This window comes from Ammodytes marinus (assembly GCF_949987685.1).
Source record: "Ammodytes marinus genome assembly, chromosome: 7".
Classification (NCBI taxonomy): Eukaryota; Metazoa; Chordata; class Actinopteri; order Uranoscopiformes; family Ammodytidae; genus Ammodytes; species Ammodytes marinus.
In genome coordinates, this window is record NC_137211.1 from 9,948,871 (window position 1) to 9,972,777 (window position 23,907).

A 23,907-nucleotide genomic window follows, 5' to 3' on the forward strand; every position below is an offset into this window, starting at 1 on the left:
ATTTGTTAAGTCACCTGGGTGGCTGCATGTTTACTCTTCGTGTATAAAGGATTATTAGAGAAATAATTAAGATGTCATTTCTGAGATTTACTGACTGTGTGTGATGTTTTCCTTTTCATAAGCTAAACTAGGAAAAAACTGACCAAAAGATGACCAAAGAAAACCATGAATCTAAGGGGAAAAAAACAGTGACGAGTTGTGAAATAATGTGCATCATCATTTATTTCAGTTCAAAATCCTAGCTTCCAAAACAGGTATGTGGTTAAAGGAAATAATTTCCTGTACAGTTAAGGTCAGCAAGGTCAAGTTAGGTACAGTGTCATTTGAAAAAAGACCATCTTGAGGTGAGATGTGAGTGGTTCTCAAGAGCAGACTTTTAATGGTGCGCTCCTGCAATGGTGTTTTATTTCTGGTGGTCATGCTACATTCGCTCATGTTCCTTTTACTTCGCCTAAATGAGGGTTATTTGTCCATGAGGCGCTTAGGAGGTTCTGGACTTGAGGCCATGCACACACAAGTAAATTCATCAAAGTCAGCAGGGGAAATGTGACTAAAAAGGAACAACTCAACATACTGTAATTGTGGTAAACCACTGCTTATCTTCCTACTGTACTCAAAGGAAGCTGACATTTAGGATTAGTTTACATTAAGCTACATCCTTAATGGATATTCCCAGTACTGAACTTTGTCTAAAAGCACAAACTGTGTGTCCATTAGATGGGGACAACAGCATACCTTATGTGGACTCGGGTTCATCATTGTCACAGTCTCGATAATGAAAACTCGGGCTAGTATTTTTACAAGTTCCCACCCACACTTTCCCAAATGTATTGCCCCTCCCTGTCCATAAAACCCAAAGTCTTTAATGAACATACAGATATTATAAAATAAAATGAGAACCATAAAGGAAAATTATCAATGAAGTGACCGTATGCACCTCGCTGGTAAACCGGTTGGTGGTGGAAACTTATTCTTGCACCATTATAATGCATTAACTAACTCTTGTTAAATATATGTATATATTTTGATATATATATACACAAACTCATGAGCAAAAACTTAAAAGTCTTAACTTTATTATATTTCGTTTTTAGAACCATGATAATGGTTTGAGACAAAAAGGGTAAATGCAAATAAAATTCAAATCAGTTCTCTCTTTTACTCCATTGGTAGTTGTATCACTGAATTCAGGCGATTTGGACAGATCGCTTAATGATGGTTAGCAAGCCAGACGTTGGTGACATGTGTTCCTTAGACAAGCCGTCCGCCGCCCTGTTTCTCTCTCATCCAGGCATGGATCCTCTCTTTCAGTTCAGGGACTGTAAGACATACAAACAAATGTGAGGAGAAACTGAAATTGGCATTCCAACTGGCATTTATTTCATTTAACATCCTGATTTCACCTGCCTTGAGAATTAAACAAAATATTTCCTTTGCTGTTCCTAGTAAGAAACAGACCTGTTGTACTTGCTCTCATCTTCTATGAACAGAACAGCTGTACAGTTAATAAAAGGTAAAAAGGAATCATGGTGAGCTTACGTGACTCCAGCATGCTCTCTGTGAGTGGCTGTCTGTTGAAGGGATCAGTGGGGGAGTTGAGCAGGTGGCGCAGGATGATGGATCGGTCCATGATGTTGCCCGAAGGTAGAATCACAGGGTCGGTCATCAGTGTATCCATCAGAGGGTCTGTTGTAACAAAGTCACATGTTGATTTATGATTAAAAAAAGACTTTCGAAACATTAACAAGCTTCAACTGACAATCCTGATTGTAGGCTTTTGTGGGACACAGAAAGCGAGTTTTACCAACATCAAAGCCTGCGCAACAGGCTTTTGCCTATGTTTGAAGAAGGAAAAGTATTCAACTGTTGTAAATACCTCTGAAGAGACGTATGCTACTAGCTTAGATACCCTTCTGGCTTTTGTAATTGTTTTTGAATTTATAAATAAAACAAAATTATTTTACAAAGTTTTTCGTGATAATTAAAAAACTACTAAATTCAACATAACCACATAAGGCATGTCTTCATCAAACTTTTGACATGTGCAACCTCAACTGCTGAAAGAAATAATGTCATTTATATGACAGCAAAATTGCCACACCTGTATAAACACCAGTAAAGTAAATATCCAATAAATACTCAACCAGAGCTTTCAATAAAGTGTGCCCTATACTGAAATGTCACAAGGTTGTTACAGTAGGACTTATGAGTTGCAAAAATAAAACCTGGCGTGGGAGATTTTAATGACATAGAAAGCTGACACTCAAGCCTCCTGTGTGGCACGCTTCCATCAACTGTGGTGGGCCGGCTGGCATATCTCTGTATCAATGGAGGCATGTGGGCCACATTCTCTTTCTAGATTATATTAAGTCTGTGGTTATAGGATAGCCTTGCTCTAAGCTGTCTATATGACCTCTATGAGCTGCAAAATCCCCAGCAAATGTCTGGAATTCAATAGCAACAGAGGCTGCTGAAGATCCTGTCTGTCTGCACTGACTGACCTGAGGTCACACCAGATTTGTTAGCAAGGGACTTTTTCTGCTTTGTGGCAAACATTCAGTGACTTAATTGATGTGGGTACATTCACTATGAACAATGTTTAGTGTATCCCCAATAATAATTGTATATTTTAATTGTCTATAGAGTTTTTTGCCTCTGTAATATTGCAAACAAAACTGAATATTAATATTGATGCTACTCCGACCTATAGACCAAAATAAACTGCATATGAAAGTATACGCATAGAAAAGTGTGTTGTGAGTACAGTCTGTGGAAAGATAATGCTAAGCTACTTGAGCAAACGGTACCTCTACTGTATATAGATTTAAAAGTGGTGGGAATGCAGCTTAAAACACACTGTGGTTACACACACCTTTGAACTCATCAGGTGCGTCACTGTAGTCCATTTCAGACTGGGAGTTCTTGGCAACTATTTCCTCCACCTTATCCAATAGCAGCTTGAATTTTTCAATGGCGATGGAGGACTTAATACCAGCCTTCCTCATCTTTGAGATCACCTCTTCAAACAGCTCTCGGCTGTACGACCGCTGCACATAGACCAAGAACAAAAGGAAAATTCATTAGGGAGCGGCAAAAGAGGGCCTTAGAAATTATGAGGGTATTCAGTACCCTAACAGTGACATAATGTAGCCTGGCATTCCCAGACCTGCCACTAGGCGCTGGCAAATTAAATTTGCTGCGCGTGTTGGTCTGGAGACGCTCCGTTGAAGCTTATCAAGACTACCAGAAATCTGGTATAACGTTTCAATTGGTTCTATCTAATATGGGCGCGCCAGAGCCCTTTATATGGTGCTCTGGGGAGGACGTAACCGGATGACGACAGTGACGTGCATGCGACGTCGAAGCTGTGATAGTAAACATCAAAGATGGCTGCGGATATGTTGTGTGAGTTTGAGACTGCTTTGGCCTCGACCCTTAACGAATTGGAAGACGGGACTCATAGCTTTCACTAGCAAGTAAGTGGAATGTTCTGTTTTGCCGACCGACAACGGCAAACGTTTAATTGAACAGTTTAACAGCTGTTCGCTAAACGAACGGGGCTTACGTCACTTGTGCATCGCTCTGATTGGTTGTAGTGCTATCCAACTGCGTGCAGTGGCATTTGAAATGCACGAGTAGGAGCCGCCCCTAGAGTTGGAAATTACTATTGATCGTCGCCAGACCCTCTATCGTTCAAGATATCAGGGTCAGGATTTCCAGGCTAGACATAATGTCAATTTATTTAAGACACAAAACGTACATCTGTATACTTCTTTATAGGCAAATTAGAAAATGAACAGCACTGGAATCTTATCATCCAAAGTATTTTCTATTAATTAATCATAAATCTCATGTTGCGTGAATCATTCAGGTGTTACTTTGACTGTACAAGAGCTTGAAAATAAAATATGCCATCTAGATGCCTGTCGTGCTTTAATGGAAAAAAATGATTTCCTTGCGTTAACTCAATGAGAAGTAGCATTTAAAATTTCAAGTACGTGCTGTTCAACAGTGCTTGCATTAGATAGAGAAAAGTGGCCGTTCATGATTATCAGCATGACCATTGACTAGTGGCTTTCTAATGTAGGATGAGCGAAACACTGCATTACATTCACAAAGTACAAGAGATGATTCATGCTGATGTCTTAAAGGCAATAAGACATGACTGATGATCTTCCACAATTGCCTGCAGCCTTTTCGCGTGACCAACAAACTCACACTTGTGCTTTGTCATTAGATTCAGCAAGTAAGACTGTATTTGTCAAACAATGTAAACTCTCCCCAACCCAACCAATGCCAACCTGGTCATCTGCGATTGCTTTTGCAAATCGGGGACAGTCCAGCTGCAGGTAGATATCAGTGAGCTGGTCTAAGAGCTTCTTGGGCTCAAAGCCATACTTCTCTGGGTTCTCAACCTTCAAGTCTCGACACTTTGGCCCACATAGCTGCTGGAGGTTAAAGTTTAGCATGGCAGCTAAACGAGGCCCCAGCTCCTGTATGAAAAAGAGTATTGATGTTAAGAATAGCTATATCTGTTTTGTTTACAGAAATAGCCGTTTTCGTAATAAAGAATATAGTTGTGCTTATAGAGCCAAGAGAACATCAACGTGTGATTGTTTTACACCATGTCCAGTGTGCAGCGAAACACTTACGGGCCTGAGGAAAGGCTTCTGGACCTGCTTAGTGAGGATGTGAAACATTTCAACCGTCTCTGTGGCCAGGGCAAGATAGGAGCGCGACACCCGCTCATCTTGAGTCAGCTGGGACTGGCGACTCTGCTGCTGCTCCTGAAAGTTTGCATTTAAAACACAAAAAATACTACTTTAATATATTCCCAAACAGTAACCTGCAATGTTTCACAGCTCAGCACATGTGACTAAATAAGCAACTTTGTTACCATTTTGGCTCATTTTTGTCTCTTATGTTTTGAGACTTAGCACAAAGACCGACGACTTCTTGTTATTACTTTCACTTTGTCTTTTATTGCTGAAATAAATTAAGCTCATCCATTACTGTTGTTTGAAAGCATGTCATATCTGCTAAATAAATATAAAAGCCTATGACACCGAGCACTGACCCTAGGAAGCTGATCCCACTGCTCCTTATTCTTCATCTCCTCTTGCACTTCGTGAATACGCTTCAGAGACTCGAGGCTCTCGTCTAACAAGAAGGTGGTGTCATTGATCAGCATGTTGATGTAGCGCACAAACTGCTTGCCCGAGCTGGGGAAAGAGTAAGTGTGACAGAAGACAAGAGCAGGTAAAATTGGAAGTGATTGCGGAGTCGGACAGCAACTGATTCAAACCAAATTTTCTACATGACAAAAGCAAACTCACTTGAACTCCTCCATGAAAGTACCATGGTGGGCAAGATTCTGCCAGAGGCTCTTGAAGATAGTGCTGATATGGTACCGTATAGTGAACTTATCATAGAACTCGCTGGTGGCGCCGGTATGCTCAACATCTGACAAAATGAACAAGGCCTCACAGTCAAGAATAATATGTATATGTTGGCTACATATAGACAATTAACTACAACTACACTTTTTCACCTTCAATACAAGAACTACATAATATTAAACGTTACACTGAACTCACCAGTGTAGAACTTCATGAGAGCGGGGACCAGCTGTTTAATGGACAACGGGTGGTTCTCCATCATTTCAGAGAATCGCTGAGTACGAGGCTGTACAGCAGGGTTGGTGACAAACAGCACTTCCACCAACTTGGCAATAAGGTAGGGGTTCCTGATGTAGTTCTGGCTGCAGATGAACACCACCAAGAAAGTGACAATGTCCTGGACACAGGGCTCATATAAAACCTGGGGAGAATACCTGCAAGACGGGAGGGAAGATGTGGTGAAAGAAGGGATGAAACAAGGGGGACTTAAACAGCTTGCATTATCACTCTTTCGCTTCTGTGTAGATGCTAACACATTTTAGTGTAATGATTTATCACATTGTGTTTGAATAAATACATTACCTTGGTTATGTTTCACACAGATTTTTATTTTTCTAACATTTCATTGGCCAAGTGCGCAAGAGTAATAAGCTATACACTTACTGCACCACAAAAAGCAGAAACTCAGCCACATCTTCAATGTAGAACTCAGGCAAAGCAGCAAAGCTTTTGGGAATCTCAGGGTTCAGAGGCAGGTTGATGCTGGGTACAGAAAGAAGGAACAAACATGATGCTTACATGTTGATTTATACACTCTGAAGTGAAACACAACATGAAAGCAAACAAAATAATGCTTTGCTTGATTCTATGTCCTATCCTTTTACATTAATATCCCAACAAAAAGTAACATGGTCTGTCAGTGGCAGGGTGACTCACTTTGGGTAGGCAGGGTCCACCATACGAAGAATAAGCTGAATGACTGTGCTGTAGAACTGCAGACATCTGCGGAGCAGGTTCTCATCCAGAAGGCCCACGTCAGCACAAGCTTTGGCTCGCACCAGTTTCTGACAGGAAAGAGTCACACGTGATAAGGATCACATCTCTGTAAATATACTCCCGTCACAGAGTCCCGCAATGACCCGCATGTGTCAGCATTTTAAAAGGCAATGCAGTAAACTCAGTATTTGCAGTCTATACCCTTAAATACGTGTTCAGACAGTGGGTTAACCGAGACCCATGTTAAACCGACCTTGAGCTGGGTTTTGCATCGCTTGAGCATCTCTCTGTGTCGACTAGCCAGGGGAGAATCTTTCCATTGGCTTTCACTGTTCTTAAGCTCCTCTACAGTCCTAAGATGGGAAACACACCATTGAAACGCAGACTGAGCATGCCATGAATGTGTGTGTGTGTGTGTGTGTGTGCGTGTGTACCTGTTCAGCTCGCGGATTGCTCGCAACCTGCGAATGTAACGCCTGCAGCCAGGCAGGATGGACAAATGATGGGCGTGCAGTGTCAAAAAGAAACACATGGTTGGGAACTTGGGTTCTGAGAACTTGGTGGGGTCTTCGTCTGTACATTTGAATAAATTAAATGTATTATTTCCAACATAGAAAACTGAGACAATGACACAGGATGATTAATCGGAGATTAATTGCATCACCAAAAAAAAAAAATCCCATATTTGACACATATCTTGAATCACTTGGAAAATGTATCTTCTATATGCAAATTAACACGTTTATTAAAATGGCAGAGGTCTAACGAAATAGTCAACGTGCATTCAGTCAAATGAACATAACTGACCAATGACTGATTCCAAACATCAGGTAAAAAACATTTTTGTAAAAATAAAAAACTCTTCACAATCATAAACCTGTGCATTTTAAATGTATTCTCTCAACTTACGCAGATCAGTAAGCCAGCTCTTAAGCTCCTCCATGGTGGCTTTCAGACGCGTCTCCTCTAGGCTGACGACAAGGCGACACCGTGGGTGGAAAATGTAGTAAGGGTCCACTGTTTCCAGCTTGATCTTCATGCTCAGCTGTTGCAGCACCCATAAGAAGTTGTGCATGAAACCATCTGCGGACACAAGCTTGTCGTCGGTCTAGGTTCAAAGAGAAATTGGCAAATTAATGTTCAGTTTGGTAACTCAAGTAACTTTAAACTTCTCGAGCATTTAAATAATTCTGTTGGCTGTTCTCGACTGACCTGCATCTGGGCTTTCTTCACATTGTAGTTGACTACAGCTGCCATGTAATTAAGAGCTTGCTCGCGCGTTTCTCCATTTAGTAGGAAATTATGGAGAATTTTAAACAGGTCACCCTGGAAAAGATGACAAATAGTTTACAAATTATTGTTCATACAAAAGGACAGCTTGTGAATAAATACAAAATGAAGCCAAGTCTCACTCTTGCTGACTCCAGGTAGTGCTGCAATGATTGGCTCACGACTCGCGTGTTCTCCATGGTGATGGCTGGGCCAGAGAAATACTTGTCTCCAACTTTTGTCTAAAAAACAAAAAATAAGCATTGGAGTAAACTGTTCTCCATTTTGTAACGGCCTGACTAGTGAGGCCATGGTAAACAATGGGAGACACACCGTTTAAAAAGGTAATTTATTAAGCATTGTGTGACAGCTCCTGGCACCTCCTGATTGGAAGGCTTCCAGAAGATGATTAGTCTAATTACAAACACCCATGCTGGCTGATCTCCTCAGCTATATAAGCTGTAGGAATCAGCCACTTTGGCCCTCCCTTCCTTGATGTATGGTTTGCTTTGGTTTTCAGTTAGTTTTGCTTTGCACATACATTACACTCTTGACTCACACAGACACAGCACTCATTACTGACATTCATGCACCACTTACTAGCTTACTTTAAACTTTGTTTAACTAAATTATTATTTGGTTAAACTTAAATTCTTGTGTGGTTTCCTCTAGGGATGTTAAACGACTCATTATGTGCGTGTCGACGTGTCGGAGGCATGAATCGACAAATCGCTCGATTTACTGTGCCATTTAAAAAAAAAAAAAAAAGAGGCAGTGTTCCTTTTTTTTGCGGCAGCAGCACGTAGTTGTGGTGCTGATAAACTGCGCTTTCCTTTAAACAACACTGCTGCCGCCCGCTGTGTGTGTTCAGACTTCATCTGCATCAAAGCCTTTTTGATAATAAAATAAGAGGCTTTAATTTTAAAAACGCTGTCCATGCGTCGGAGATGAATGTAATTTACTCGGCTGAAAACAGAAACCAACGGAGGGACGCAGCTCACTGTTCAGTCGCGGTGTCAGTTTGCCGACATGGCTCTGTGTGTTTATGTTATTTAATAGACTCGAGACATACAAACAGATCGCGGAAGCCGTTCCTGTAGACAACATTAGTGGGTATCCTGCCCGTGGTTATCATTTTATCCATCAAACCACAGAGTTTTTCTGCACGGCGGCTTACTCACTCATACTTGCGAGGTCTCCCGGTGATAGTCACCGTCACAGCGCTACTCGCTGCTTGGCCCAGGCGGAGGCTTTGTGTGAAGGTGATTTAACATCACGGTCGTAGATGAATGTTATAACGTTATGTTGCACTGCACTGTTGACCCACACAAGACATTTAATGCACATTGCAGAAATGAAGCGCCTGCAGCGCGCTCACGACCACACGTGAACTCGCATCACGGACGTCTCCCATGTCCCCAAAACATCTAATAAAGTAAAACACCCGATTTCTATTTTTAGTGTCGTCTTGAGCATGAGTCGAAAATCGAGCCGAGAATCGACACATTGTTCACATCCTTAGCTTCCTCATTGTCATTCCCTTAAGCCGGGCCGTGACAACTGACGATCCCTGGTTACGCCCACCAGGCATCCAAAGGAAACAAACTGACAGGGTGGGACGGCACAATTTTGTCCCCAGCTTTTGGTAGGATTGAAATTGGCTACAGAGTACTTTTATTTATTTAAAGACATGAGAACTCACGTCATCCTCAGCAAACACAGAGAGGCTGAAGAAGGCTCCCAGGTAAGAGAGTCTCTGGATCTCTCTGCCACACCCAGGGCTCAGAGGTTTGGGACACCATAGAGGCAGAAACGTAGCCTGCACAGAGAAGTCATGATACACATTACAAAGCCGCACACTTGTAAAAACGCTTAATGCGACTTAAAATGAGTATGCATAAATTATCATGTAAAAACAATAATTAGCTTCCAAAAAGATACAAAGAATAGAAACTTAATAGAAACTCAAAGGAATTCTGATTAGAGCTATATTGTTTTGTCGCTAAATATAGGCCCAGTCCTTCTCCAGGCACAGGGAAATGTTATATGGTCCTTCTTCTATGAAGTGGGACTTTATAGAATGACTTGGCATCATGGATAAAATAACACTTGGCATACTATTATAGTATAGAGCTTTGCCATCCAACTCATTGTATACTCACCAAACTGCACACTGGGTGAGTCTTTCCAAACTTGATTTCACAAAGCTCAGCTAATGCCTGTAAAAGCAAAGCATAACAAGAACTCAAACAATGCTTACGTTGACATTCTACGCAAACTTTCTTTCACAGCAGGTAATTTGGGTTGCATTGTATGACCACAAAACTTGTAAGTGGCAGTGCGTGAGGCCTTTCTCCTGTTTCTGACAATAATCCCTGATGTCACTACAGAGTGCAGTGTGTTTATAATCTGCGTCTGCTGCCTAGTTCTGCCAGTATAGGACAACGTCTCCTTACCATTAGGGGGAATTTAAAGTTGTCGCTGTCAAAGGAACATTCTTTTACTGCAAGAGCAAGTCCATGGAGAATGGGAATGAAGATCTGAAAAAGATAGTCAACATAACAAATTAGGCAACAGTGCCACGTCAACGTTTAATACTGCATTTTCCAGCTAACAGCAAAATCCGAAGTTGTGGATGTTTGCATGTTTGTCTTAATTAGGGATGCACCGAACATTCGGCCACTGAAAAAGTTCTGCCGAAAATGGCAAAATAAGTCATTTTCGGTTTTGGCCCGAAACAGTTAAAAAGCCGAACAACCGAAAATTGGCGAACTAAATGTCACTAAGGAAATATGTTTTTAAAATAGCTGCGCGCTTGTAAACCAGGAAATGGCAGTAAAAGAGACGTAACCGTGTATGCGAGTCCACGTCTCTTTGTGAGCGCGCAGCAGGAGCAGTTTGGTGCGTGCATGAAAATGTCAGAGTCCAGTGTGGGAGCCTTTTTTCAAACTGGATGAAACACGGCGCAGACAGTGCAATGCTTTATGCAGCATAAAGTTAAAACGCTCGTCCAAGACTGATGTTTAATCACCATAGAGACACAAAAGCCTTGCGCGAGCGAAGCAGCGATTCACCCGGTGAAACTCTATGACAGAGTGACAGTTGGTAACGGTGTCATTCACAGTGACACCTTGCCGGTGAGGGCCGCCGCTTAAAAAAATAACTTTAGTTTGACAGCTAAAATGATAACCGTTAGCGCTGTTGGGGGAAAAGGCTCCTACGGTCTGATTGCATTTCTCGAGCTTGAATACACAGAGCCATGTCGGCAAACTGACAGCGCGACTAAATATATGTCCAGCGAGCCGCCTCCCCCCGTTAGTTTCAGTCTACAGACGAAAAAGTTACAATCACCTAAGCATGGACATCGTTTAAAGCCTCTCATTGTTATGATCAGGGCTTTGATGCAAATTCTGAAGTCTGAACATTAAGGTGGGAGCTGTGGTGCAGTTTTTTTTTTAGAGCAGCTCAACCGGCACTGCACTGCAAAAAATGAAAAAAGGCAATAAATCGATCTTTTTGTAGATTCATCCTCATATAAGTCAAGGTAAAAATCTGAGTGGTTCACAAATCAATTCCTAGTAAAATATTAATTTTACTCTTAGATTTGAAGGTTTTACTGTTTATTTATTTAGGGTTGCTTTTTAGTTGTAGGCTATGTTTGAGGAGAACATTTGGGAGTTCATGTATGCAATGTTGAAATAATTGACTAAATACTAAACAAAACCGCAAAAGCCTCTTTCGGTATTCGGTTTCGGGCCAACTGTTTAATTTTATTCGGTTTCGGAGTGATACCAAACATGGTATCACTCCAATTACATGTAGTATACATACAGTTATTTGCTACCTCAGATGTTTATACAATCTAAAAAAGATTTATTTTTTTATTCAAATAAACATTGAGGTTATATCACCCTACAGGAGTGAATATTTGTGTGTCTTCAAGCCACATTGTATGCAGGGAAAGGTTTCAGCCTGTATAAAAAATGAACACAAATGCTTCCCACCTGTCTGAACACCCCTTCTTCCTGATGGGTAATGCGCACCAGCTCCTGAATAAAGCCGTATGGAAGGTTCCGACACAGCATGTAAGGTACCAACAAAGACGGCTCGAGAGGACTCCTACACACACAGAGAGAGAGAGAGAGAGAGAGCGAGAAAGAGAGAGAGAGAGCGAGAGCGAGAGAGAGAGGACAATTGTGCAGAAGAAAAGAAAATGTGACTAGAGTGAAGATGAAAAAGTAGTTGCTATGGGGACTCAGACTTAAATGGAAAGGAACATGACCTACAAATATAACGACTTACATGAGAATAACCCATAGATTGTCACAGTGTGAGGCTGGCTTTCTTACCGAGGCTGGGTCAGGGTGCCTTGCAGGACCAGGGCAACATTGGAAATACACTGAGAGCGAATGTTGCTGAGAAGCTGGCTGACATTTGGTTGGCTACAAATCTGAGACAGAAACAGAAAGAGTTGGAGAGAAAAAGTGGTTTGAGGTGTGATAAAAATGTACGCAGTCCATTTCTCAGACAAACTCTCTCTAGACTCGATTGAATCACAGTGGTCTTTGACAAGCAATACATACACTCATTTCCAGACCATCTGTCTTGCAGCTAGACACTGTAGTACAAAATGTTCTTCTGTCCTTGGGACATTTTGTAACCTATTAAGCCGTGGTGAATGAGCAGAAAATAACTTAACAGCGACTATTGTAAAGGAGTACCGTTAGAATTTTAAAGCTTGATTTAATCTCTAAATCAGGTTTTGTTTTTTTTTGGAAAAGAAAAAAGGAAAGTACAAAATACTTTTAATGTAAATAATAAAAAATAAATAAAATAAAATGTTGCTTGTCTGACAGTCAGTTACCTTGGGAGCTTTCCTCTCCTCCATACCAACACTCTCAAAACGCTCGATGAGGTAGTTCAGCATCTCTGTCTCTTTGCATGCTTCAATGGTGAAGCGGTCGCTGGCTGAATCGCAGGAGACCCCCCCTCCACATGCACCAAGACTACAAACACAAAAACAAGGACAGAGAGGGGCTCATTAAATAACATCACATCACAGAGAGAGATACCGTTAGCATCAAACATAATCATCTATTTATGTCATTAAATAACATCACATCACAGAGAGAGATACCGTTAGCATCAAACATAATCATCTATTTATGATTAAAACACTCAAACGACAAGGGTATCAGTCATGGCATTGCAGCATCTCTGTACTGGGCTCTTGAAAAAGGAAAAAGATAACATTAAATATTCAAGGGCTGTTTGCAGCCATAATTTGAAGCCGATATTATGATTCAGTCTGTCACATTGAATTGACAAATATGATGTAAAGAGTTTAAACTGCTGTTAGTGGTGAGCTGTAAAAGCAAAAAAACGTGAGCCGTGTCAAAGCACGACAAACCTATGGAGATAATAAAAAAAATGTACTTTGTTAATTGTCCATTGGACACAGGTAATGCAAGAATAACACCTCTACACTGCATTAGATATTTGTCTTGAAGCTAAAAATTAGCCCGACACAAACGGTTATATTGTTAAACGACAACAACACTTAACTTGGCAGCAAAACAATACCCTTAGAGCAGGGAATCCAACTCCTCATGCGTTACATTGATTAATAACAGTTCAAGTCTACTATAGACATAACAGTCTCATGCTGTATTAAAATGATTATATACATAATAACAATAAAGTTAAAAAGCTCTAATTTCTCTAATATGTAAAAGATCATACACAAACATATTGCATAGACTAAAATGTATTAACATTAAAAATGGAAGTCATCCAATTCAGCCAATAAAAAGATACCAAAGAACCTAGGTTGAAGGTTAAATAAATGAAGGTAATTTCAGTTGCTCTGGGATACCTAAACCACAGCAAAATATTATAATATATATTATAATTTATATGGAGTTTCTACACCTTAGTAGAAACCATATGTAATACTTACCACCACATCATATGCTTAAATATAAATATATAGTTATGGGACCTTATGTCTTCTAAAACCTCTTATGGCCACAACAGTTAGATGACTACTCCTTTTTAACACCTCTACCCTGTTGTGTGTGTGTGTGTGCAGTTAGTGGTAAGCCTGCTGGGCCCACTGGAACATGCAGTGGACACATTACTGAGCAAGCAAACACAAACGCACACACCGTGCAGCGGTGTACCTGGACCCAAACTGAACCCGTGCAAAATCCTCTTCCTCAGAATCTTCATCACTGCTGTCCTGAGACATATCAGAGAGGGCATAGAACAGGAACGACAAGGGGCTAACGTGACGAGGTAAAGACAGGAGGGGCCAGGGAAAAGGTTGGAAGAAAAGAGGATGTTGTGCAAGCATGAGGAGACAGAAGGGAAGTGATAAACAATGAAGACAAATGGACAAATGAGGAATGGTAATCACAAGAAAAGAAGAAAAGGGGAGCACAACAGGAAAAGGATGCTGGAGGGTTGCACAATTGCTTAAAGACGACCTCTTGTCCCGTTTTTTTTAAATATTCATTAATGCCATTTGGTCTGCAACCCTTACACATAGAACTTTTTTAAACCGAACGTCACTCATAAAACTTTTCTAGAGCAAGCCAATGCAAAGCGGTATAAACCACATCTTTTTTTAGCTAGAGAATTTTACAGCAACGTAGCAAGAAACATTAAACATGTTTGTAAAGCTATATTTCATTTTGCAAAGGGGTTAGATCATTTAAAATATGTTAAAAACGAGCAGCTAGAATACTGAAAATAAAGAAACAAGAATGCCTGTTAATTGTCTTCAGACCTCATAATGGCATTTTCAGTTAAATCTCAAGTAATGGCAAATGCATTAAATTATCACCATTTGGGCATTTAAAGCAGACAACGTTAATAAATATAAATATATATATATATATATATATATATATATATATATATATTTGTTTAAAAAATTTTGTGGAAACTATATTACATAATAAAAAATGCATAAATACAACAAAAGGGAACCTGTCCCAGATTAAGTTGAGCGACTCAACTCAACCAAACGTAAAATCTGGTGGTTCACTTAAAAGTATTGTTTTTAGTAGGTTTGCTCACACCACACACACCGACATGCAAATGGCAGATGAGATACCTAGCCGGTGGCATCCTGGCTGCAAAGGCAGCCTGTCGGGCATTTGATCTGGGAGAAGGGGGAACCACGAGAGGGGTTGCGGAGGAGGGTTGGTTGCGAGCCCTAGGTAAGCTCAAGGAGAAGGGCTGCGGACTGGCCGGTGGCACAGGAACTGGGGTGTTGGGAGGAACAGAGGGCCCTGCAGGGCTAGGAGACTGTCCAAAGAGACTAATAGCTCTGGGACCCGGGCTAGATGGGGAAGGAGCCCCCCAGGGAGAGTTGACAGAGTAAGGTCGATAGCGCTGGGAGATGGGCATGGGGGCAGATGGAGGGTTGAGAGTGTGTCTCTGAGTAGCCGTAGCTGGTGGGCTAGGGGGAACTATGAACTGTGGGGGTGTTGAGGTTACAGAGGGTGTTGTAGGGTTGGGAAGAGATGGGGAGGTCGTCTTGGCTGCATCCAAAGCCATGGAGTGAGGAATACTACATCCATACAGACTGTGGATAACATTGATGAGACAATGATTGGCAAAACTCATCTAGCAACAATGTCTTAGTTCAATAATTAAATTATCAAAGCAAAATCTGAAAAAACTAGAAGAAAAAGAAATGGCCCCTTCCAATGACACGATACAAGTTAAATAGTGAGAAAGAAGAAGAGTGATTTCAAGAGAGCGCAGACCTTTGAGGAGGAAGGTTCAGAATGACTAAACCAGAGCCATGATAGGTTCCTGTGAGTTCATAATAATGAGTTAAGCTACTTGCCTAGACAGAGAGCTGGCTCCAAAAGATCCTGCACTGGTGCCCATAGGACTGCCACCTTGGCTTGAGGGCTGCACCAGTGTCAGACGGTGGTCGGGGGATTTGGCTGCCGCTATTGGCTGAGAGGTGGCGGTTAAGCTGGCGAAGGGGTTGTGGACACGTGACTGGGTGGACATCATTAAGACTTCCATCAGGATCTGGCCAATCAGGTCTTTAAAGTCAGAGTATACTGCAGGAGCAAAATAAATGGATTATATAATGGTATACTATATATATAATGGTTATCAAATGCAGCCACCTGTTAAAAGGCAAGGTTTTGTTTTACATGTGACAGAGTACAAGGTCATTCAACTTGTTATGGTGACTGAGATGAAGGCAGTGCTCAGTGACTGACCATCTTTAGGGTTCTGGTGGAACTCTGAGGCCAGTGAAGGGAGAAAGATGACATCTCGATCCTGCTCTTTCCACGATACGCGGAGGATCTTACAAATGAGCTGCAGAGCTTGTTCTTCTGAGACATCCGAGTTTGCAGAGGATTCCTGAGGTGCAGAAATATAGAGACAGTGAGGGTTTGATCACAATCTGGAGCTATTTACAGAGCAAAGGCTAAATCAACGAGCGTTACTAATTTTCTCATGATCACTCTGGTCCATCAAGAGACAGGTATGCAACAACAAAATTAGAGAAAATGAAACCAAGAAAAGAGTCTATGGAAGTCCCCAAAAACCTTCCTATAAAAGAGTAGGGGAGAGTGGCCTAAGTTGTGCCATTTTTTACTCAAAGTGATTTTAAAATGAGGCCTTGACAGTTATGTCTCCAACTCAAATATGTACATATATTTCAGGATGTTGTGCATCCCTGGCAATAAAAACTTTGGATTTGGAATAAACTGTTATTAGCTTTCGGAAAAAAAGTTGTCTTGTGGCACAACTTGCCCCCGGTGTGGTGTAAGTTGTGCCACAAGAGATAATACCATGGGGTAAATTGTGCCATTAATATACATCTCATAAACTGTAATGCAAGACAAATCCATAAGACAATTACTTAATTAAGGTTTATTTAAAGTAAATAAAGTAAATATTTTACAAAGATTGAAGGTCAATTTTCTTAAACAAGGCCTAGCAGATCTAGATGGTTTTGCCTGCAAAGCTCACAATGACAAAGTCACCATTATCATCTTTCTGGCCATCTGAACTCTCATCAGTGGTGTCGTTAAGTGGAATGGAGATGTCAGTCTCTTCTGAGCTACTGTAGACAATCACTTTCTTTTTGGTGACCAGCGTATACAGCCATGCCACTGGCACAACTCTCAGAAATGTACTTCGCACTAGTTGCTCCGTGCTTGTGACTGCCACCTGACAAATGTGATTCCCCCTCCATTAAAGCCTTTAAATCAAGGCTCAAAACCCATCTGTACACAGTGGTTTTTCCTCCCCATTAACTATCTTACCTCTGCACTACTATCTTTGTTTATATTTGTGGATGTATGGGCTTTATGTCTTTTATTTTTGTTATTGTTATTTTACCTTCATTGTTTACCTACTGAATTCACTATGTACAGCACTTTGGACAGTGCAAACGGTCATAAATGTGCTTTTATAAATATATTTTACTTACTTACTTATAACTCACCCCAGGCCCTTTGGCACAAATCACCCCAACCCCAGAATTTCGGATAATAGGCATGATACAGCAGTTTAGGGCTGACATCGTGCTAACTGTATAGACTAAAAGTGTAGCATACTAAAGCACTAAAACATGTGTCAAATGTTTTCAAACTTGTCTATAATTGTTCGGACACAATAATCAAAAAACCTTGATCATGGAATTTTTTTTTTTTAGCTTAAATGTGCTTTAATCTTATTCCTTGCGTCTCTCTTCTTAACAGGATGAGTCAAATCGATGGCTCTTCTTAAATATGTGGTCACATTTTCAATTTCTTCCACGGTTTTCTAGAAACAAGGGGTGGCACAACTTCCCCACCGGCACAACTTAGGCCACTCTCCCCTATACGTTTATTAATTTGAAAACTGACTTGACCTCAAGATCGGTATGATAAAGGTCAAGGCAGTGTAATAGGAAAATTAAGCAAACAGTGATACGTTAATAGTAGCATCAGGTTTCATTTAATCATACAGCAAGGATCTCCGCGGAGAGGTCACAAATACAGACACAGAGATTGTATGTGCAAGAGTGACCAATTCTTCCTTAAAACGTCATGTATTTAAGGAACATCTGCCCCCCAGGGGGGGAGGCGTCTAACAATGGTTCGAAGGGGAGACAGGTAGAGAGGCAGACAGTTCTAATGTACATACTTAACCATGGGAGGAGTTTGGGCATAGGACAATAGGAGTAATTGTGCATAAGTTAAACATAGGCGTGGCTGTCCGAGTGGTCTGTTGCATCACTCACATTTTGAGGAATCTACATTTCAGTTTACACTAAAACACATTCAATATATCATTGCACTATGGTCTATACAAGATAATAGCAAATGTTTACTATTGCATTATTAAGTATTCCAACATTTGAGTCCAGAGATGTATCATATACAAAATCTGCTACCACAGCAGTCATATAATTAAGGATAAAAGAACCTCACTTCTGAGGAATGTTTGAACATTGCTGCCATTTACCTTTTCAGTCAGGTTCCTCTTCTCCCTGCGATCACTGTCCTCCACCTCCATGTTCTCTATTCCTGAGTCTACATCCACCTGGGACATGCTGGAAAAAGACAGAGAGGCACAGTGCTCAGCAAATATTTTCAACCCGGAACAGACCATGCTAACACTCAAACCTCCATGGTCCATAGGAAGCATCACATTGGTCTCAGAATATCCACAATCAGATCTTGTAAGTGCAAAACATGTGGCCGTGCTTAGAAACACTAATAATCATTAATTTTTGCTACTAACAATTATAAGAAGATCACTTTCTGAACTACTTTCCAAAAGGAACAAAGTATTTGAATATTATTACAACTCTGAATAGAAACAACCTGTGATATTCACTGCATTTTTTCCTTGTTGAAGTTGTGTATTTTTTTATATAGTTTGACAACAAAGAGGCAGAAAAGCCATATGCAGTTAGAGAGGGGGTATGACATGCAACAGAGGTCGCCCGCTGGGACCGAACAGGGATGTTGCCATTATGTGGCATGTATTGTAACCACTTGGCCACCAAGAAACTAAATTCATCTAATTTCTCCGATATACTTTTAAGGCCTGAAATGTCTAAGCTTTTGGCCGCAGGAATCCATAATAATGGATAAAATATGATATTCACAACAGAAAATGTAGCTGAAGTATAGTTTTAAAAATATCAAATGTATTTCCACAGGTATTTTGTAGCCTTTGAACTGGCCAGTACAATATGCCGTTAGAAGAACTCTTACCTCTTTTCACAGGAGGCAGTGTCAATGTCCATGCTCTGTGATCGGGACAAACTCTGGGACTGAGTCTCAAGGCTGTTTGAGGGGGAGCTGGAGAGGGAACTCACACCCTCGCTGCTCTGACTACCATAAGCCACCCCTGCAACAAAAAACACCACAAGTTAGAACCTTTGCGCACAAAAAAAATATCAGAAGTGTCATGGAAGAATCATAATATTTTCATTCAAAGTCCATAATAAGCATTTTCCTTACTGGTTCTAGAACAGGTGTAATATTACTTGCTTCAAGTTAGATCCCATGTATCAAGTTTTATGTTTTTTTTAGTTTTTTTTCCAAGAGAATCTCAGATTTCTGCAATCATAGCCCCCACACATTGAAAATATTTTGTTTATAAGCTTTGTTTAGCAAAGTTTATAAAGCGAATTGTAAAGCGAACAGGTAGAGAGAAAGCTGATTAAAATCCAGAATATTTTACTGTAGATTAATGGCTGTTAGTTGCACAACAAACATACAAAAGAGGATAATTACACATTTTAACAAAAAGTACCGCCGGCCCTACACACCAGCCATGTATAGCAACAACACCACATCAATGCATACTAACAAACAATGCCAGGAAATTGCTTCTGTATCTTTACATGTCTCTACTGTCTACTCTCACTCTCTACAGTGGGCCTCCACTGTGTGTCAAGAGAGACACTGTTGATCACAACAAGTTCAGGTGCCCCTCTGGTTTGACCTTAGGGCAAAAATTTTACTTTTTTTTTATACCATAAGGCAGGGGTGGGCAATTAATTTCCCCCAAGGGCCACATCAGAATCAGGGACTGTTGTGGAGGGCCGGACCAAAACGCTCAACTCAAGTCAATATTAGTTGTATCTTTTTATAAAAAGAAGTAAAGTATATGGTTTTGATAAGCTGCAGTAAATGTTATGGCAAAGAAAAAGCCATAAAAAGCCATGAAAATACCAACATTGTACCACTTAATCAACATTTACCATAGCAATTGTGAACACAACGTGCAAGAAGCAGGGGAACCTTGGCCATACTTCCCAACTTAGAGACCTGTTATTCCAAAACCAAAGTGAGGGGTTTAGGGGTTCACCCCCAGAACATTTGAGCTTCAAAGCCATTGTTTCCTGCATTGTAGTGACTTTAAAATAATGAAAATAACAACAAATAAAAATAAGTATCCTACACTGCAACACAATTTTTGTTCATTATTATCCATTACTTGTATTGTCCTCTGTACAGGATAAAACAATCCACCGAGCAGATCCTGCCCCACACCCCCCCATTACATTTAATAATATCAGACAAGTGAACGTACAAGCAGGTTGTCTGTCTGATATTATCGCACCCCTTCCCCGGGCGCTGATCCCCGAGTGCGGAGGTTGACTGTGTAGCTTGCTCCGAGTCACTTTTTTTCTGCGCGCAGCTCACGGCAGCGCACGGCAGCGCACTTAAACAGCACACATACAAGCTTCTTCTCCTTTTTTTGAATTGCAATTTACAACCAGTGAAGAGTAAGCTGCATACGCTCGCGCGAAATATAAACTTGCCTTCAAAATAAAAGCAATGCCGTTGTATTCCATGCATGATTTAAACTTATTTACGTTTGATTCTTAATTTTCCATTAACCTCACGCAGGCCAGTCAGAGACAGCCAGCGGGCCGGATGTGGCCCGCGGGCCACACAATGCCCAGGTCTGCCATAAGGGCACCCTAGTCACACAGGAGACCTTAACTTTTTTTAATCTGAAAAGGAACCCTGACACTGCCATGCTCCTTTTTTGCCCCTAAGGTCACATCCTAGAGTGCGTCACCTAATTTATCTAATATTCCCCCCAATATCGGAGGCCTGTTAGCACGCACAGGCCTCCTGTTTGTTTACATAGGAGGTGTCCTTTTTTAATGTTTAGCACCTTCCCCACCTTGCAGAGTCTCTGCACAACTTTTGCTGCTAAAATATCAAGGTCACAGCGCTGCGCTAAAACTCAAAATAGACAAAGTTGTTTATTTTTCAAGCGGTTCCTCAGTCAATGTGTCACCCATTCGAGTGGTGCAATAGGGTAAGACTACATATTACAAAAGGTTAACAACCATAACACTATGGTGACAACTGACTGGATCTTGACCTGTTGACCAACAAACATCAAACCAAATTGCTAAATGTATAATTAGTTACTTTGAACAGTAATAATGATAATAGTCATAATTACAAACTTGCTAAATACATCTCAAACTGCTGCTCTTATTCAGCTCTTACCAGAGGTGCCAATAGGGGATGTGGCAGGGGTACCACTGTGAACATTGAGCCCCAATGATTGAGAGGCAGCTGGTGGCAGGGGCTGGGGTGCGGCACCTGAGGATCCAGGAATGGGCCCGGGGGGAGTTTCTCTCTGAGGGGATGTTAGGGGTGTGCTGAGTGGGGTGCTGGGCTGTGATGTCGGTCCCCCCGCTAGTCGTGCCAATCGCCTTCTGCGAATCTTTAGTGAAAACAACAGCATATTTACACATTAGTACCATTGGAGACTCACTACACAGTCCTTCATCATACAATCTTGTATTATAAATAGAACCATTGAAATGTCTATTGACCATGAAATGGCAAGCTATATTTTTTAGCCTCTGTATCACTGGCACAATCAGTGTGGACAAAATGAGAAATTATAGGCGATTTATTTGTTTTCATTTACCTTTGTTGATCAATAAAAAAACACATCTTTGAATCTATTTTTGTGAATCAGTGATAGAGTAGGGTGGTCTTAAATGAAAGAAACGTGCCTTTTACAGTAGATACAATGTAATCTACATATTGACCAAAGTCAGATTCGAGCACTTTGGTACTCAATCGTGCAATCCGGCTGAAGACTTGAGCTATAGTAAATCAACAGCACGCTCGGCTACGAGTTGAACGAATAGCTATAAACGGGTATGAGGTAACGAAGAAAACACATTTTCTAAAATGTTGACAGTGGTTAGAGGGGAACAGCTCAGTGGCCATAGAGTGGGCCCACAGTTGATTGCACAATGGTGGCCCGGTGTGTTTTTTATGCTGAGTCGTCTCGCAGGCTAATTTTTGTCTGTTAGCAAAACAAGGTTAGCAACTGTCAGCTAGCTGGCTTGCCACAATAAGATATGCCAAATTAACTCAGCATACAAAAACGACATTATCTGTGAAATGGTGTGTATTAATTCATGTGTTTAGAAAACATCTCCCATACTAATACTATTCATAGTATTCATATGAATAACGTTTTTTTATTTTTTTTTCGGGGACAGCTTCAGCACAGCCTAGCATGACGTTAGCTAGTTAGCATTGTGTTCCGGCTAAATTAATTTAACGGTGTCAGAAAAAAAAACGACCCACATCCAAACTGTTGTTCGTTTACGTTGTTATATTTACTGACTGTCCTAAATAAACAGCAGGTGTGTCGTGTTCGTTATAACACGCTAATTTACGCTGGTATTAAAGTTACATTTGGGATTTTCTGATAGATTTCTTCAGTTAAACTGTGCTAGCCTTTGAGCTAGCTTTGGTAGCGGGTCGGCGAGCAGAACAATTTGAAACGAGGTCCAGAGGAAAGACTGACATTTGTTAACGCATTCTAAATTGTAACGTTAGTAAAACACAGCTACTTTCATTCTCTGAAGTCATTTACAGCGTTTCGTCCCATTGTCACCTTACCTCATCTGCGCTCAACTCCTCCATCGCAGCTAAGTTAGCGAGCTATTTCACTTTGCGTTGCTTTAATATGTGCCAGCCACAGCCAGCTAGCCTGTACTAGAACCACTTATGCATAGTCTATCTCTACAACAAATATATGTCTGTCTGGATTGTCTTCGAGATTAAAATAAAAAACAAACAAGGACACTGGTGTTCGGAGGGTTGCGAGATCCAGTTCCACCAAAAATAAAGTATTTCGTATGTTAGTTTTCTTCCCAGAATGAAACAAAAAGAAAAGTAGCTGGCTGTTATACGTCAAAATGGTCAAAATACAGCACCGGCCATTTTGGTTCTACACAATGTCACGTGACTTAAAGACTATTGGAGGATGTGTGAGGCTTTACTGTGTGTCGCGCAGACAACAGTTATATTTTTCCTGCTGTAGCCTATGCAAATGGTTAGACTGCCAGCCAGCTGCTTTAGGTTTGACCATAAATAGAATATAAACATGTTTAACATATATGCCTATTTGTCACGTTCTCCCCTAAAAATAAAAACAGCTCAACTTTTTAAGGCTCCCTATTCAACTCAATACATTAAAAGTTCATGGTTCACAAGGTCACAACCGTCACAACCTATGGTCACAACATAGGGCTTTTATTGGCCTTTATTTTTTCTTTTACTACAGGGTGGTTTGTGCCAGCCAAATGTAGGCTATGTACCATGTTCAGTACCGATGGCAGTTTAGCTCTGCACTATAGGCCTGTATTTGGTGTAACCCCCTTTTTCATTATTATATTACAGTTCCTGCCTCGTCATCATCTACTGCTGGATCAATGATGACACAGGCCAATATGAGACAACTACACTCAACAAAAATATAAACGCAACACTTTTGTTTTTGCTCCCATTTTTCATGAGATGGACTTAAAGATCTAAAATTCATTCCAGATACACAATTGTACCATTTCTCTCAAACATTGTTCACAAATCTGTCTAAATGTGTGATAGTGAGCACTTCTGCTTTGCTGAGATAATCCATCCCACCTCACAGGTGTGTGCCACATCAAGATGCTGATCTGACATCATGATTAGTGCACAGGTGTGCCTTAGACTGTCCACAATAAAAGGCCACTCTGAAATGTGCATTCTTTTGCTTTATTGGGGGTCTGGGGACTCAGAACCAGTCAGTATCTGGTGTGACCACCATTTGCCTCATGCAGTGCAACACATCTTCTTCGCATAGAGTTTATCAGATTGTCAATTGTGGCCTGTGGAATGTTGGTCCACTCCTCTTCAATGGCTGTGCGAAGTTGCTGGAGACG

General features: G+C 40.9%; 1 protein-coding gene across 1 annotated transcript; it reads right to left on the minus strand.

Moving 5' to 3' along the window:
- Positions 1–210: 210 nt before the first annotated feature.
- On the minus strand, positions 211–22,923 carry ube4b (ubiquitination factor E4B, UFD2 homolog). The gene is made up of 27 exons (XM_080030991.1): positions 22,604–22,923; positions 21,182–21,401; positions 18,917–19,052; positions 18,159–18,246; positions 15,917–16,061; positions 15,526–15,751; positions 12,529–12,670; positions 12,014–12,114; positions 11,669–11,783; positions 10,121–10,204; positions 9,827–9,883; positions 9,367–9,483; positions 7,808–7,906; positions 7,608–7,721; positions 7,305–7,503; positions 6,830–6,968; positions 6,649–6,748; positions 6,336–6,463; positions 6,063–6,161; positions 5,598–5,833; positions 5,337–5,463; positions 5,078–5,222; positions 4,653–4,787; positions 4,302–4,493; positions 2,873–3,047; positions 1,540–1,686; positions 211–1,319 (listed from the first exon to the last, which is right to left on the minus strand). The coding sequence occupies exons 1-27, from the start codon at positions 22,625–22,627 to the stop codon at positions 1,252–1,254; spliced, it is 3,558 nt and encodes a 1,185-aa protein (XP_079887117.1). The 5' UTR covers positions 22,628–22,923; the 3' UTR covers positions 211–1,251.
- Positions 22,924–23,907: the final 984 nt, after the last annotated feature.